Here is a 15,004-nt window from a genome sequence, read left to right on the forward strand (position 1 = left end):
TTTTGTTGGATTTGAAGAAGGTGGGGGGGCCAACTTCACTCACATATGTTTTACAGTCCACAGACTTTTGCTCTTTTTCTTTGCTGATAAATGCTTTTTGAGGTGTTTTTGGTCACACTTGCTATTTACTTTATCTAAAGTGAAACAATATCAATTGACAAGTAAGTGTTACTTTAATAAGGACAGATCCTTTGGAAGAATTGAACGTGATTTACTGAGATAGAGAAATTAATCAATTTGGCGATTTGACTCCAATTACCCATCATGACAGAACAGAAACCCAAGCGGTGAGAAGATTTAGGAGAGGACCCCCCTCCCCCAAAGTCTAGACGTGGGTAGTGGTGAAAATGAAGACTGAGACTGAGGTGGAGATGGGGAAGAGGTTGGAGTCTAAAAGGGAGAATGACGGAGAGCATGGGTTTTAAACCAGGGGTGTCCAACTCCAGGCTTTAAGGGCCAGTGTCCTGCAGGTTCTAGTTCTCACCTGGTGTCAACACACCTGAATTAAATCATTAGTTTATTACCATGTTTACCATATTACCAGGCCATGTCATTAGTTTTTCTTCTTTTATACCCTTTCTTGCCAGCCACGCTGTGGAGTACTTGGACGCGTGTGATTGCAATCCTACAATAGCTTCACTCGCCTGAACGCTAATCTCCAGTCACTCTTCAACAGCCACTAAACTCTCAGTCTGCCTGCCTCCCTGCTCTTGCTGTTTTGGAATCACGGATCACTACTACTGACTCACCCAGGCCTCCTCCTCTCTCTCATTAATCCACCTGCAATCAAGTAAGACTGTTCAGACAAATCAGATTGGATTTATTCTGTTGTTCCTACAAGAACCAGCCTGACTCTTCCCATCTGTTTCAGTGCCTCTCCGTCCTTGACTCTCGCACCACCACTCCCCTTGCTGTGCCCTGTCTGCCACAGTTCATGTTCTGGGATATTCTAGTTTAAAATCCCCTAAAGCTCATGTACATAGTGTCTCACCCACCTTCATAGTTTGTATATCATAGTATGCCACTGGTTATTCATAGCTTTCCCGTGGTTCATGTTTCATGGTGTGTCGCAGTTATTTACAGTTTACATTCATTGTAGTTTTTGAATATCATTGTGTCTCGCAGTTCCCGTTCACTGTAAAAAAGTCATCTAGCTTGTTAGCTAATAGTTTGTTTCCTCACTTTAGCATTGCGTTAGGTTTAGTTTCAACACTGTTATTCCATTACGTTATTGTAAATAAAAGTTACTGAGTCTCAGTTTGAATCTGTTTTGTGCCGTGGCACGTGGGGGGGAAAGGAAGTAAAGTAAAGAACAGAAAAGCAGGAAAGTTGATCCTAGTTTGGGTAAAACTGACCTTTTGTTCACAAATATCAAAAGTCAGAAATGTTTGTACTGTGTACAAAATGCTTACTTTTATTTGGTGATTGTACATTTTCACATGTGTTGATGTCACCACAGGGAGAAAAAAACAGTAAACACAGAGAAAAATCACAGAATGAGAGAATGTTTAAAATATCGACTAGTACTGTGTCTTCATTTTCTCATGTGTCTTGTATGCAAGCTCGCATGAATGCACGTCTAAACACTCATGTACAAACACATCAAAGATAACAATAGCTAGAACTGGATTAGAAAAATGTTGCACATTGGCATGAGGCATGCAGCAACTTTGTTCAAACATCTACTGAAGCAAATGATTGCTGAAAATAAACCCCAAAAAGGCCTTGACACACAAAAAGTACATAATGGCAATTATACAAACTTTTTCACATATTCAGATTTTTCAGGAGGTGTGTCTGCTTCCTGGGCGGGTCGTAAAGGTCACACTTTGGCTAATTATTCACAACTGTTTTAACAGACAGTCAAGCATACTGCAATACACAACAGTAGATACAAGAAGCGTGATGCTCGCAGATTACAGGAAGTGTAGATTAATCAGTGACACATACGCCGGTCGTCTGTACATTAACATCTCTGAAATGTGCCTCCTTGCAAATGTTGCATCCTGAAACTGTTGTCACATGGCCAGCCCCTATCCCAGTTTTCCAACAGGACCTTTGTCCACAGATTTACCACAGTTTATGATGATGAATGTGTGTGCATTGATAAAGCAAAAGTGTCTGCAGAGCTGCTTAAAAAATGTTGAATTATTATATGCAACAGGGCAGTTATTGTTTTGAACAAACCCTTAAACTTAATATATTATATTAGTTATTTTTTCATTCTCCCTGAAATGTTTCCACAAAAATGTCAACAGAAAGGAAAAAAGCAGTCAGGAAAAAATGGGAAAGGCTAAAATATAAGACATTTCTTAAAAAAAAAAAAAAGACAACTTAAAAGTGACATCTTCCGAAATTTACTAAACTTACACAGATTACACAAGTGGGCTCAGCCCAGGCCACACTGAGCACACTCAGCCGTTATCTTGCCAAACTGGCTGTTTCATGCAGGACTTATGGCACTGCTTTGGTGTCTGTTTGCGTAGGTCTTTAGCTGTGCAAAAACAAAAGGTTGAGGCTACAGAGAAATTTATACCATTTCACCTGGCAGGGATGACATTATTTGTAGGTCACAGGCTAAATGTTTAAGAAGTTGGCTTCACTGAGAAAAGAAGCCGGAGTGGAGACTGAGACTGAAGAAGTCACATGAATGAGTGACTTAACGTTTCTCCCACTGAAAACGCTACGTCCAGATGAACAGAGTGCCAGAGTGGAGTTCACAATAAAGAGGGAAAAGTGTAAAAGAAAATATATCTGTGTTTAAAACTTAATTTTACTCCCCTATACGGAAGTTCTTTCTATATTTTAGTTCTGCTTTCTCAGCTACTAAGGCACAAGATCATATGGAAAACATGTAACACTACATGTGCTGCATGTATAGCACTGTTGTTGACCAATAGTATTAACATAAACAAGAGTAGGCCACAGAATATTGCACACATTTTTCACACTCCCTGCAAAGATATGGGTCTGGAGAGCTCTTAAATCATTTTAGCATTTAAGAACAATGCCTTAGCATGACCTTAAAGAAGAGAAAATGACAGTCACTGTGGTTTGCATATTTCAAGATATTGCTGCAGAGTAAGATTTGTCATCCCTCAGGTGTTGGGACCATAGATGTTCACAAGCTGATTAAAGCGTGACTTTGAGCCAAAGATGAGGACCACTTGCATACACTGTCCTTAAAAAAAGATAAGCAAATGTGTAACTTCTTTAAGTTACTTGAAGACGTTTGTCCTTTAGACAAAGGTCACTCCTTTAGATGCAGATGGACTGCTGAGTCTTGTCCTGTGGAGGTGGCTCTTCTATGTTGTGCCATGCGCTTGTGAAGTGGCTGTTTGGTCTCTCTGATGTAGAGGTCTGGGCATTCCTCGCTACACTGTACAGCAAACACCACATTGTTAAGTCTGTGTTTTGGAGTTTTGTCTTTTGGGTGAACCAGTTTTTGTCTGAGTGTGTTGCTGGGTCTGAAATACACTGGGATGTCGTGCTTGGAGAAAACTGAGTTTCTCTGATACACCGGCTACATAGGGGATGACAATGTTGTTGCGTCTGTCCTTCTTATCCTCCCTCGCTGGTGTCTGATCTTCTTTTCTGTGCCTCTTTGCTGACTTTAAGAACGCCCATTTAGGATAGCCGCACCTTTTGAGTGCTTCCTTTACATGTGTGTGTTCCTTCTTTTTTCCTTCAGGCTTAGAGGGAACATGTTCTGCCCGGTGGTGTAGGGTCCTAATTACTCCAAGTTTGTGCTCCAGCGGGTGATGGAAGTCAAAGAGGAGGTACTGGTCCGTGTGTGTGGGCTTCCGGTAAACTTCGATGTTGAGGTTGCCATTCTCTTCAATGTGCACAGCGCAGTCCAGGAAAGGCAAACAGTCGTCCTTTGTGTCTTCCCTGGTGAACTTGATGTTTTTATCCACAGCGTTAATGTGGGCAGTGAAGGATTCCACTTCTTGTGTCTTGATTTTGACCCAGGTTTCGTCTACATATCTGTACCAGTGGCTGGGTACTCTTCCTTTGAAAGACCCAAGAGCCTTCCTTTCCACTTTCTCCATGTAAAGGTTGGCTACAATAGGTGACACGGGGAGCCCATGGCACAGCCATGTTTTTGTCTGTAGAAACCCTCGTTGTATTTGAAATATGTAGTGGTGAGGCAGAGGTCTAACAGTGTGCAAATCTGATCGGGTGTGAAGTTGGTCCTGTCTTTCAAGGAGCTGTCTTCTTGTAGTCGTTTTCTGACGGTCTCCACTGCCTCCATGGTGGGTTTGCAGGTGAAGAGTGAGACTACATCAAAGGACACCATGGTTTCATCTGGATCCAGGGGAAGTTTCTGGACCTTGTCGGTGAAGTCGGTGGAGTTCTTGATGTGCCAGGATGGTAGCAAGGTGTTTTGCAATGTTATAAGTGGCTGAGTTTATGCTACTGACTATGGGTCTGAGTGGGACAGCTTCCTTGTGGATTTTAGGAAGTCCGTAAATGCAGGGTATGGCATCCCCTGGGTAAAGGCGGTGATATGTAAGGCGGTCAATGATTTTGTCCTTTTCAAAGTCTTGAAGGCAAACTATAACTTTCTTTTTGTAGCTGCTTGTGGGGTCTAGCTTCAAGGCTTCGTAAGTATTCGTAGGGATTCTCCCACTAGGTTTAAATCTGGGACTTCCCACCATTTGACCTTAGAACTGAAGAAGCTTCTCGGATGAGAGGTGAAACGTCTTCAAGTAACTTAAAGAAGTCCAGACGCTTTTCTTTGCAAGCTCCTTTGACTAAACAGCTTGATATGAATTTTCTTTGCTGCACCCTTCTGTATTTCCTTTTCTGTCTTTACTATTTTTCCAAATGCAGAATGCAAAAGCAGTTTTGAAAAAGCGGAATCCATTTTGTTGGTTGCTTGGTCGGTTGCTCTTTAGGAATTTCCATTTATATTTAACCTTTTTACTTCTAACTCAGTCAGGGAGAAAAGCTTTTTTGGTGACAAAACAATCTGAAACCCTTTACAAGCGAGTGAGAAAAGAAATCATTTTCAGAGCACCTTTTAAAATAAATATCACAAAGTGCTTCACAACATAATGTTAAAAACATAAAAACAAAAAACTGGTTTAAAAGAATGACATCTGAGCTGCTTTTTAAAAGAAATCCTGAATCTGCAGATCTCAGGCTCAGTGGGCGAGAGTTCCCGAGTCTGGTGGCCACTGTTGTAAACGCTCCATCTCCTTTAGCTCTCAACCTAGTATGATGCACAGCCAGCAGACCCTGATCACATGACCTCTGCGACCTGCAGTAGTATGCATGTAAAAGTTGACTGATGTATGCTAGAGCTTTTTCATGCAGAACCTTAAAAGTCAACACAAAAATGTATATATGTGTTAAGTGAAAACACACAAGGCTTCACCTTTCCATCCCTGCAGTTAGAGTGTTTACATGTTAACAAGCGTTAATACAAACAAAGGGATGTGTGGTGAGATCCAGTATTTGAAAAACCTACAGAGTAAGTGCCACATCAATCATAAGAAAACAATGGGTTCATTTTATGAATATTTTTCTCTATCACTTAAATTGTACTCTTTGATATATGTATGAAGCTCATAATTATAATGCCCTCCTTGGAGCAATCTGCTTATAATGATTGCTTTGTCAGCTGTCACTTGATCACACAAAAACATGAAGAGGCTTAAATGACAAAATAAATGTATAGTTTCATACAAGCATGAAAAAAATTCAAACTGGCACGTGCAGAAACGAAACTTTTTCTTTTAATGTTTAGAACAGAAAAAAAAGTCAGAGAAGCAGAGGGACAAACTGCTACACTTTATCCATGACTAAAATGAACCAAAAACAGAACAAAAGCTGGGCTTCAAGGGCTCATCTCCTAGTGATATGGGTGTTTTGTCTTGTACATCAACCTGTCATCCTCGTTTACAACATCATAAAAACATAAACGTCTGAGGACAGCATTTAAAATGTGAACCAGTTAGAACACAAAATCATAAACAATGTCTGACTAAAGTTATGTGTTCTGCCAAGTACAGTTCATTGACATGTCGTCCTAGATGCAAAAGAAAAAAAATGTAAAAAAAAAGGATTGATAAAGATTGATACAATTCTCTTGTAAATATTAACATATTTGCCAAAAGTAACAAAGACTATGCTTTTCAAAATATAAATACCTTTTTCAGTGTGGGCAAAATATAAATCCTTCATTTAGTTCAATGATTCCCTCCCAGCTATATCACTGACTATGTTATCTATCTTTTTCTGTTCAAGGTATGAAGAGCCCAATCAATAGTTGAAGTCATTTTGACAAAAACCTTTAAATGTTAACCAGCTCAACATTAAACATTGCATAGATGCCAGCGGTGTGATTGATGAGTTTGTTTTATAAGGCCAAATGGTTCAAGGCTAAATGGCCAGAATTCTTTATATTTAAGTGGCCGTACTGACAGACATACACAGATCATGTGTACAGACTCAAATTTTTAGGGTTTGACATCCCCCCCAGATGACTTTTCAATATCTCTAACAAAAATAAAACCTTTCTATGTTGTTTTTTGGTTTTTCAAACATGGCATGTGTAACAAAGTTACCTTATATGTAAACAGGCAGCTGGGATACATAAGATTAGCTGGTGACATTTAGACCACGAGGGTGTTGCCTGTTTTTACTAGTCTGCCAGGTTCAAAGAAACATATCAGACACCGTAAGAAATATCTGGCATGGATTTTCTGCTGACAATGAAAATGATGTTATTTTATCTCTTTACTGAAGCTCAACAGCAATAAAGATAATAGATAAACAATAAAGATAGTAAACATTTTTAAATGTACAATGACAATAAAAGGTTATTCTATTCTAGAAAGTGTTTATAGATGATTTAGAAGCAGATTATGAGAGAATGGTTCAGAATAGAATAGAATAGAAATATCCCTTATTGTCCCTCACTGAGGAAATACACTTTACGGAAGAAAACTAAAATTAAAATAAAATTGAGTAAGTGTTTAAAAAAACCTCTGTATTAATGCACATTCGTTACATTATACAACACATGTTCTGTTTTTCAGTTGCAGTTTTCTGCAGTTTCTGCAAGTCATCCTTTTAAGTTACTTTTAGCAAATTATTTGCCATAGGCCAACACACATGTATGTTCACACAGACACACATTACATCAGGTGTGTGCAAGTGTGCAGTCAGGGACATGCGGGGAGGTGGATCTTCTCTTACCAGGATGGAAAAGGAACAGTCACTCCCACAGATGCATTATTACAGAACACTGAGGGGGGTTCGTTCTCTTCACACAGTGGTGACACCTGTAACTGTCCGTACCACTCAAGAGGACCCTCAAAACAAACCCAACTTTACAGAGGTCTCGGACATTTGCTCAAGTAGACAAGGACATGGAGGAGAAGGACTTGCAATCCGTTGAGTATTTTGTGAAGAGGGAGGTTCTGGATGAGTTATGCCTGGATGAAGTGGCTCAAAAAGAGACCTGGTCCACTAAACTGACACTGGGTGATCAGGTGAAAGAGCCCCTGAGGTAATTTTTTTAAAAAGACATGGGAAGTTATCGCAAAGGGTTAGGGTTAGAACTTCTCAACATTTAAAAGATATTAATGAAGTGAGCTAAAGAGCTGAGAATGAGTTTGCATGTTTAGATAGAGGTTTGACTTGTCTGGTTGGTTAACTGTTTTGTTATCTCATTTTTGAAAATTTTCCCTGGTTAACCTTTAAAACAACTTGTGATACAGCACATCATATCTGACCATAAAAGTGATACTGATGAATCACAAAAGCAATTATTGACAGTTCAATTACATGAATTCATAACTGTTAACGCGTCAACATGGCAGAGGAGGTCGAGACTTACTTTATTACCTTACATATTTCTTTGGGACAAAGAAGGCAAATATTCATGCAGGAGAAAGGCAATTAATTATTTTATTTATTTATTTTTGTTAAATACTTAGTTATTACTCCATGGAAGCTTATCACATTTCTACCCTAAGCCACAGTGACTTAATCTTTTACAGCCCCAGCTGATAAAAGATGTAACAGGTGGTACAGTTCACAAGTTACATTGTCAGTCTTTTTGTATATATCCCTCTTCAGCAGACTAATAGATATAAAAAGGTACATAGATATTCTTTATTTATTTAAGCTTAAAACTACAAACTACAAAGTCGATATCAGCACTTAAATTGTGTCTTTCTGGAATGACTGTTGCAGATGTTCGGTGCCCAGGCTGAAACACATACTTCTAACCTGGGTCCCTGTTCTCAGCTGGTTGCCTCGTTACTCCGTCAGAGAAAATGCCTTAGGAGACCTGATTTCTGGCTGCAGTGTCGGCATCATGCATCTGCCGCAGGGTTTGTATGTGGGAATTTGTGCACTTGAGGGAGCTCACTCTTTAGCCACACAAATTCAGTACAAATGTTTGTAATAGAAGCAGCTACCTTAATTTTATCCAAATCTGAAGACAATAATTAGGACACAGGCTGATATCAATTCTCCCACCCCACTCTAATCAGTAAACAGAAAAAGGATGTTTCTATCAATCTTTTAAGCAACCAAAATGTGTCTGAAGGACTTTAAGCTGACATATATGCGTTCTATCTTCTTTAAAAAGGCATGGCATATGCTCTTCTGGCTTCCCTGCGACCAGTGTATGGCCTTTACACCTCCCTCTTCCCAGTGCTGGTCTACTTCATCTTCGGTACATCGAGACACATTTCTATAGGTAAGTGATGTGGAAAATGTCTGTTTTCCTAATTCAAAAAAGCTGTAACATCATTGCTAATCTGTCTTGATGCATTCTCAATCATCCAGGTAAGTAAATCTCCAAAAATTGATTCTGTTCATCTGGACGTAGCGTTTTCAGTGGGAGAAACTGTCATGGATAGTGAGGCAGACTCAGGCGCAGACCACAGTTTGATTTGTGAAACATGGAAGACATCATGGATTTTCATATTGTGAGGGAGCTTCAGCTTCACAGAGACAGGGTTGACTAGGGCAGAGATCTCAAAAGGACCGATGAAATTGGGTGTAAGTTTTTTGAATTCGGTCCTGACGGGAACAAAGCGGGTAGAGAGCCACACCTTCTGACCGGCAGAGTATTCGGGTGCTGGGGTCCGGTGCCGGTCTGCGATGCGTTTGTTGTTCTCCTTTGTGCGTAGTGGCCCGCCAAACCCGTCGACACCTGCGTAGATGAGCCTGGACGGAGGGTACAGAGTGCTCACCTTCCACAGCAGGAAATAGGGAAGGCTGATATCCCAAGGAAGCTTCGAATGGGACACCTACTGTACCTCTGTGCCAAGTTTCATCCAGATTTACTGTAAAATTCCTCAGAAATTAAATGACATTTATATTCAATTCAATACAGCCAATACACTACAATTATGCCAATTTCCTAAATTCATTAAAAATCATCCTGAATAGTTGATGTCCAGCTTTCAACACATCCCTCCTCTGGGACACCTACTGTACCTCTGTGCCAAGTTTCATACAAATTTACTGTAAAATCTGTATGAACTAACTCTAACCTGCAGTCAGCTGAGACTGAAGAAGTCACTCGGATGAGTGTCGAAACGTTTCTCCCACTGAAAACGCTACGTCCAGATGAACAGAATCAACCTTTTGGAGCATTGCTAATCTGATTCTTCCATGTCTCTATGAATATCTGTGTGTCCACATGGCTGTATTTTGTATGCTCAGGTACATTTGCTGTGATCAGCATCATGGTCGGGAGTGTGACAGAAAGGCTGGCACCTGACAGTAACTTTATTGTGAATGGCACTAATGGGACGGAAACTGTGGACATCGATAAACGCGATGCTTACAGAGTACAGGTGGCATGTTCCCTCACAGTCTTGACAGGAATCTTTCAGGTGTGTGTCTATTTTGTGTGTCAGACGTACAGCTTTTAGTGAAGTGATGAGCAAACCTTTCAGGGCATATTTCACCTCCTTTCCTTCACTGACTTTGTCATTTTACATCCTAAGATTCTGTTGGGTGTGGTGAGGTTTGGCTTCGTGGTCACTTACCTCTCTGAGCCCCTCATTCGTGGCTACACCACAGGATCGGCATGCCACGTGTGTGTCTCCCAGCTCAAGTACCTGTTTGGAATCACACCGTCTCGCTTCACTGGACCCCTCTCCCTCATTTATGTGAGTGTGTTAATCATTATCTATCCAATTCACACTTAAGTACACTAACATTTTAAATTGCTGTCACTATTTATTTACTTTTTGTGCTACTTTGACCTTTACGATTAAACATTTAAAAAATTAATTTTGCAAAGTTAAAAATTTATATCATTAACTTTTCTTTAATGACTGCACTGGACTAATTACAACAGTTTTATGATGCCTGCACCTACATAAATGGATGAGTTATTCCTATTACCTTTGTAAATAAATACAAAGTTTGTGTGTTTGTGTCCTTGAGTGCAACAAAGTGCATGATATAAAATACTATAAGAACATGGCTTTTAGAGTAAAAGTTTTGCTTGGCCAGTAATGCCAGAAAAGAGCTTCATGAAATATACCAGTCCAATTACAGTCACCAGTATGGTTCCAGTAGCTGAAGCTAATCTCACTGGAGCTATGCAGGGAATTACAGGAGCTTAAATGCTAGATGTTATTACACACATATCAGATTAGATGAAGTTGTAATTTTACCTGCTGTAATGAGACAATATTGAACTTGGAAACACACTTTGAAGAAGTCAGATCAAGCAGTTTAAGAGAATACACACATGCCTCCAGTAACACTGTGAGAAACCCTGGAGTCATTTTTGACCAGGACATGTCCTTCAACCCACATATTAAACAAATATGTAAGACTGCTTTCTTCCATTTGCGCAACATCTCTAAAATTAGAAATATCCTGTCTCAGAGTGACGCTGAAAAACTAGTTCATGCATTTATTACTTCCAGGCTGGACGACTGTAATTCATTATTATCAGGATGTCCAAAAAACTCACTGAAAAGCCTTCAGCTGATCCAAAATGCTGCAGCAAGAGTCCTGACAGGGACTAGAAAGAGAGAGCATATTTCTCCTGTTTTGGCTTCCTGTTAAATCCAGAATTCAAAATCCTGCTCCTCACATACAAGGTCTTAAATAATCAGGCCCCATCTTATCTTAATGACCTTGTAGTACCATATCACCCTATTAGAGCACTTGGCTCTCGCTCTGCAGGCCTACTTGTTGTTCCTAGAGTATTTAAAGTAGAATGGGAGGCAGAGCCTTCAGTTTTCAGGCCCCTCTTCTGTGGAACCAGCTTCCAGTTTGGATTCAGGAGACAGACACTATCTCTACTTTCAAGATTAGGCTTCAAACTTTCCTTTTTGCTAAAGCATATAGTTAGGGCTGGACCAGGTGACCCTGAATCCTCCCTTAGTTATGCTGCAATAGACGTAGGCTGCCGGGGGATTCCCATGATGCATTGAGTTTTTCCTTTCCAGTCACCTTTCTCACTCACTATGTATTAACAGACCTCTCTGCATTGAATCATATCTGTTATTAACCTCTGTCTCTCTTCCACAGCATGTCTTTTATCCTGTCTTCCTTCTCTCACCCCAACCGGTCGCAGCAGATGGCCGCCCCTCCCTGAGCCTGGTTCTGCCGGAGGTTTCTTCCTGTTAAAAGGGAGTTTTTCCTTCCCACTGTCGCCAATGTGCTTGCTCATAGGGGGTCATATGATTGTTGGGTTTTTCTCTGTATCTATGAAGCGCCTTGAGGCGACTTTTGTTGTGATTTGGCGCTATATGAATAAAATTGAATTGAATTAGACAGGCACAAGTTTGCTTTAAATTAACTTGCTTCAGACACAAAGATGGCTGGGTTTAAGTGGAAGCTGCATTTTGATGACATGTATTTCCTCACTGCTGGAGATTTCTGCTGACTTTAAGTACTAGCCGAATTTCCAGTCCTCTTGTACTATCATTGTTTGTATTGCCTTACTTGTTTGTTTTTCTTCTTTTCACAGACTGTGTTGGACATTTGCAGCCTGCTGCCGCAGACTCAGATGCCAGAGCTGGTGGTCAGCCTGGTGGCACTCGCTGTTCTCATTGTGGTCAAAGAAATCAATGACTGCTACCGACAGAAGCTGCCGTTGCCTATTCCAATAGAGCTCGTAGTTGTACGTCTTCCTTTTAGTTTTTCTTTCATCCTTTCTCTGCCAGTAAAACAGCAGGTGTATTGATTTATGCACCCAGCAGGGAGCGTCTTGACACCAATGATCACACTAGACCCAGGGAACGCTATAGTTGCACACGAAAGGGGCTGTTTGCAAGAAAGAAATATAAAAAGAACTAATGATACTGGAGTGACATTGTTTTTTTTAATCAACAGGTCATAGCAGCAACAATCATTACACATTTCTGTGAACTTCCTAGTAAATACAACATTGACGTGGTTGGAGAAATTCCCAGTGGGTAAGCTCATCTTTGTGTGGAAATAAAGTGCTGGAGTAAACCCAGGGCACAAAATTTCCTCCCTTTTCATTTCTGCCAGAAATCCAGAATTTGTTGATAAGACTGTCACACAATCTGCAAAGAAGTGTGTGTGTAACAGCGTGTCTCCTGAAGGCTCCTGTTATGGAAAAATCCAGGTTTCCCCACGGAAGCCATAAAACAGCGTGGGGTAAACACTAGCCATAATAGGAGATTAATGTCATACATGTATACAACAGCTACTGGCCTTTAAAGAGGGATTCATAAAATTTAATTTGACGTGTTTCTAAATTATTAAACAGATTCATGTGTGTGTCGCTGATAAAACAGCTCACGTTTTTCTTCTGCTCCAGGCTCAAGGCCCCTCGTGCTCCAGATACCACTTTCTTCTCAGGCGTTATAGGAGATGCTTTTGCTGTGGCCATTGTGGGCTTTGCCATCAACATTTCTCTGAGCAAAACATTTGGCCTCAAATATGGCTACAAGGTGGACAGCAACCAGGTGAGGAAAGCATACACGCACAGTGGCCTGCACAAACAGTACAAGCAGTCCTCTGACTCTCTCATAACAAGGAGGAGTACAACTTTGGCCTATTAGACTTTACTCTGTAGTCTGCTATTCCTGCCACATTAGTGGAAACAATCACTCAGGTTGTCACTGATCAAGCTTTGGCCCAGCTGCATAGGCTTCTGTTCATTTTGCTTCAGGTGCTTAGTTCATTGAAATAAATTTACTTCAGCTAATGCTTTAGAAAAGTAGTGTCAAACATTCAGTCTGTCAAAGACTCCAATTTGACCCGCTGGACAGCTTTACCAAATATAATGCAGGGCATAAATTTTAAAATGTAAATGTCTTTTAAATGTATTTTCTTTTTTTTCTTTTTTTACCAACTTCCCTATGGCTATTCATAATACATCAAAGTAATTAATAAACAAATAACCAATTAAATAAAAGAAAAGTTCCTGCAATTTCTGTATCTGCTACACTGGCAGAAAGGGGAGTTTTATTAGTTTGGCCCATTTAGGATCAAACTGTGCTGGATTTGGCCCCAGATGTCAAACGATTTTTGACATCCCTGCATTAGAATAAATAACCAAAGCATTATATTCTTACATCTTATGCTTAGATTGTAGTCTCAGACAGTGTGAGCTGCAACAAAAATACTTGTCTACATTGTTTCATTAACTCTTGTTGTTTTTTCTAAAGCTTCAAAGAGAGAGATTACGCTATTCATGCAGTGCATTTTTATTTATTCACTTAGTTCTAACTAGTAGTGCAATTTTGGGAAATGGCTTTCTCTTATTTCTTCAGCACCCTCCAGAGTTATTTAAAGTGTCACAGGTGTCTGAATTACCCAAATAATAATAACAGACTATAATTGAATCAGTCAGTTACATGATTCAATGTTAAAATAAAAAGATACATTGTGTGAAACAAGAAGAAATTAAATGAGTTACAAGCAGTACAGAAGCATCACTTTCGATTTTTTGCTTGTTCTTTGTAACCTGATTAATAATTCCCCATGCAAACTCATGTCCTGGAACTGAACTGCACTGTTTATAATTTGCTGGTAAATCAGGTTTTGTAATCAGTTCATTAGAGAAATGATTAATGTTTGGTTAAATTAGATGCATGCAAAAAAAAAAGAACCTGGATGTTTTGTTTTTTAAATGCCAAAACAAACATAGAGGTGTATTAAAAACAGTGTTGGGCAAGTTACTTTTAAAAAGTAACGATTTATAGTAACTAGTTGCTTCTGAGTTAGTAACTGAGTTACAATATTCTAAAAGTAATTAATTACTTGAAAAGTAACTATTGTGTTACTTTAAAAAAATGTTTAACCCTCTGGGGTTCAGGGTATAATTGGCAGGTGTTCTATATTCAATTAAATTTTATTTACACAGCACCAAATCACAACAACAGTCGCATCAAGGTGCTTCATATTGTAAGGTATACCCTACAATAATACATACACGGAAAGTATGCTCACAGGCCTCCATTGCACTGGAGGCTTGTGAGCATACTTTTTTTTACCATGTTGTGCAAAGTAATGAGCAGTAGAACAAAGCACATTGTCCTCTAGTATAATGAGGAGGAAGAATCAATGATCAGGAAGATCGAGGGTTAGAAGATAAAGAAAATATTGTCAATATTTAGAGCACATGCTACCCTTTCTCTGAAAAAGCACATCACCCACCTGCAGAAGTGGAAGAAGGCTATGTGAAGAAAAGTGATGAAGAATCTGAACTATGTTCAAGTAGGTTCTCAGGCATCCAGGACATGGTAGTCTGAGGAGCTTGGAAAGAAAGTGACTGGGCGTCTTGAAGTTTCTTGAATTTTCAGAATGTGAAACTGAAATAGAAGATGTGTCAGAGGACTACACATCATCCATTTCAATTATGATGAAGACAAAGAATCAAGCAAGAAAGAGGAGTCAGCTGAGACAGAGGAATATTTGCAGTAATGTGAGGAAACAGAGGTGAAGGGAGCCACCAGGCTGAAGAAGGAGTCCTATCGGGCTTGGTTAGCCTGTGGGACTCCGGAGGCAGCCGACAGGTATCGACAGG

General features: G+C 39.9%; 1 protein-coding gene and 1 pseudogene across 1 annotated transcript in view; one reads left to right on the forward strand and one right to left on the reverse strand.

The window, feature by feature from the left end:
* Window positions 1-3,250: 3,250 nt before the first annotated feature.
* LOC106456203 (uncharacterized) lies at window positions 3,251-5,391 on the reverse strand (annotated as a pseudogene).
* Window positions 5,392-7,382: 1,991 nt separating this feature from the next.
* LOC102201527 (solute carrier family 26 member 6-like) overlaps window positions 7,383-15,004 on the forward strand; it is a 22,234-nt gene continuing 14,612 nt past the window's right edge. The window contains exons 1-8 of the mRNA XM_013910673.1: window positions 7,383-7,522; window positions 8,212-8,351; window positions 8,612-8,722; window positions 9,697-9,869; window positions 9,984-10,148; window positions 11,972-12,124; window positions 12,337-12,419; window positions 12,791-12,938. Of these exons, the coding sequence (XP_013766127.1) occupies window positions 7,383-7,522; window positions 8,212-8,351; window positions 8,612-8,722; window positions 9,697-9,869; window positions 9,984-10,148; window positions 11,972-12,124; window positions 12,337-12,419; window positions 12,791-12,938 (1,113 nt within the window). The remainder of the gene's footprint in view (window positions 7,523-8,211; window positions 8,352-8,611; window positions 8,723-9,696; window positions 9,870-9,983; window positions 10,149-11,971; window positions 12,125-12,336; window positions 12,420-12,790; window positions 12,939-15,004) is intronic.

The sequence above is a fragment of the Pundamilia nyererei genome, unplaced genomic scaffold, assembly GCF_000239375.1.
Source record: "Pundamilia nyererei isolate P.nyererei 1_Seehausen unplaced genomic scaffold, PunNye1.0 scaffold00047, whole genome shotgun sequence".
Lineage (NCBI taxonomy): Eukaryota > Metazoa > Chordata > Actinopteri > Cichliformes > Cichlidae > Pundamilia > Pundamilia nyererei.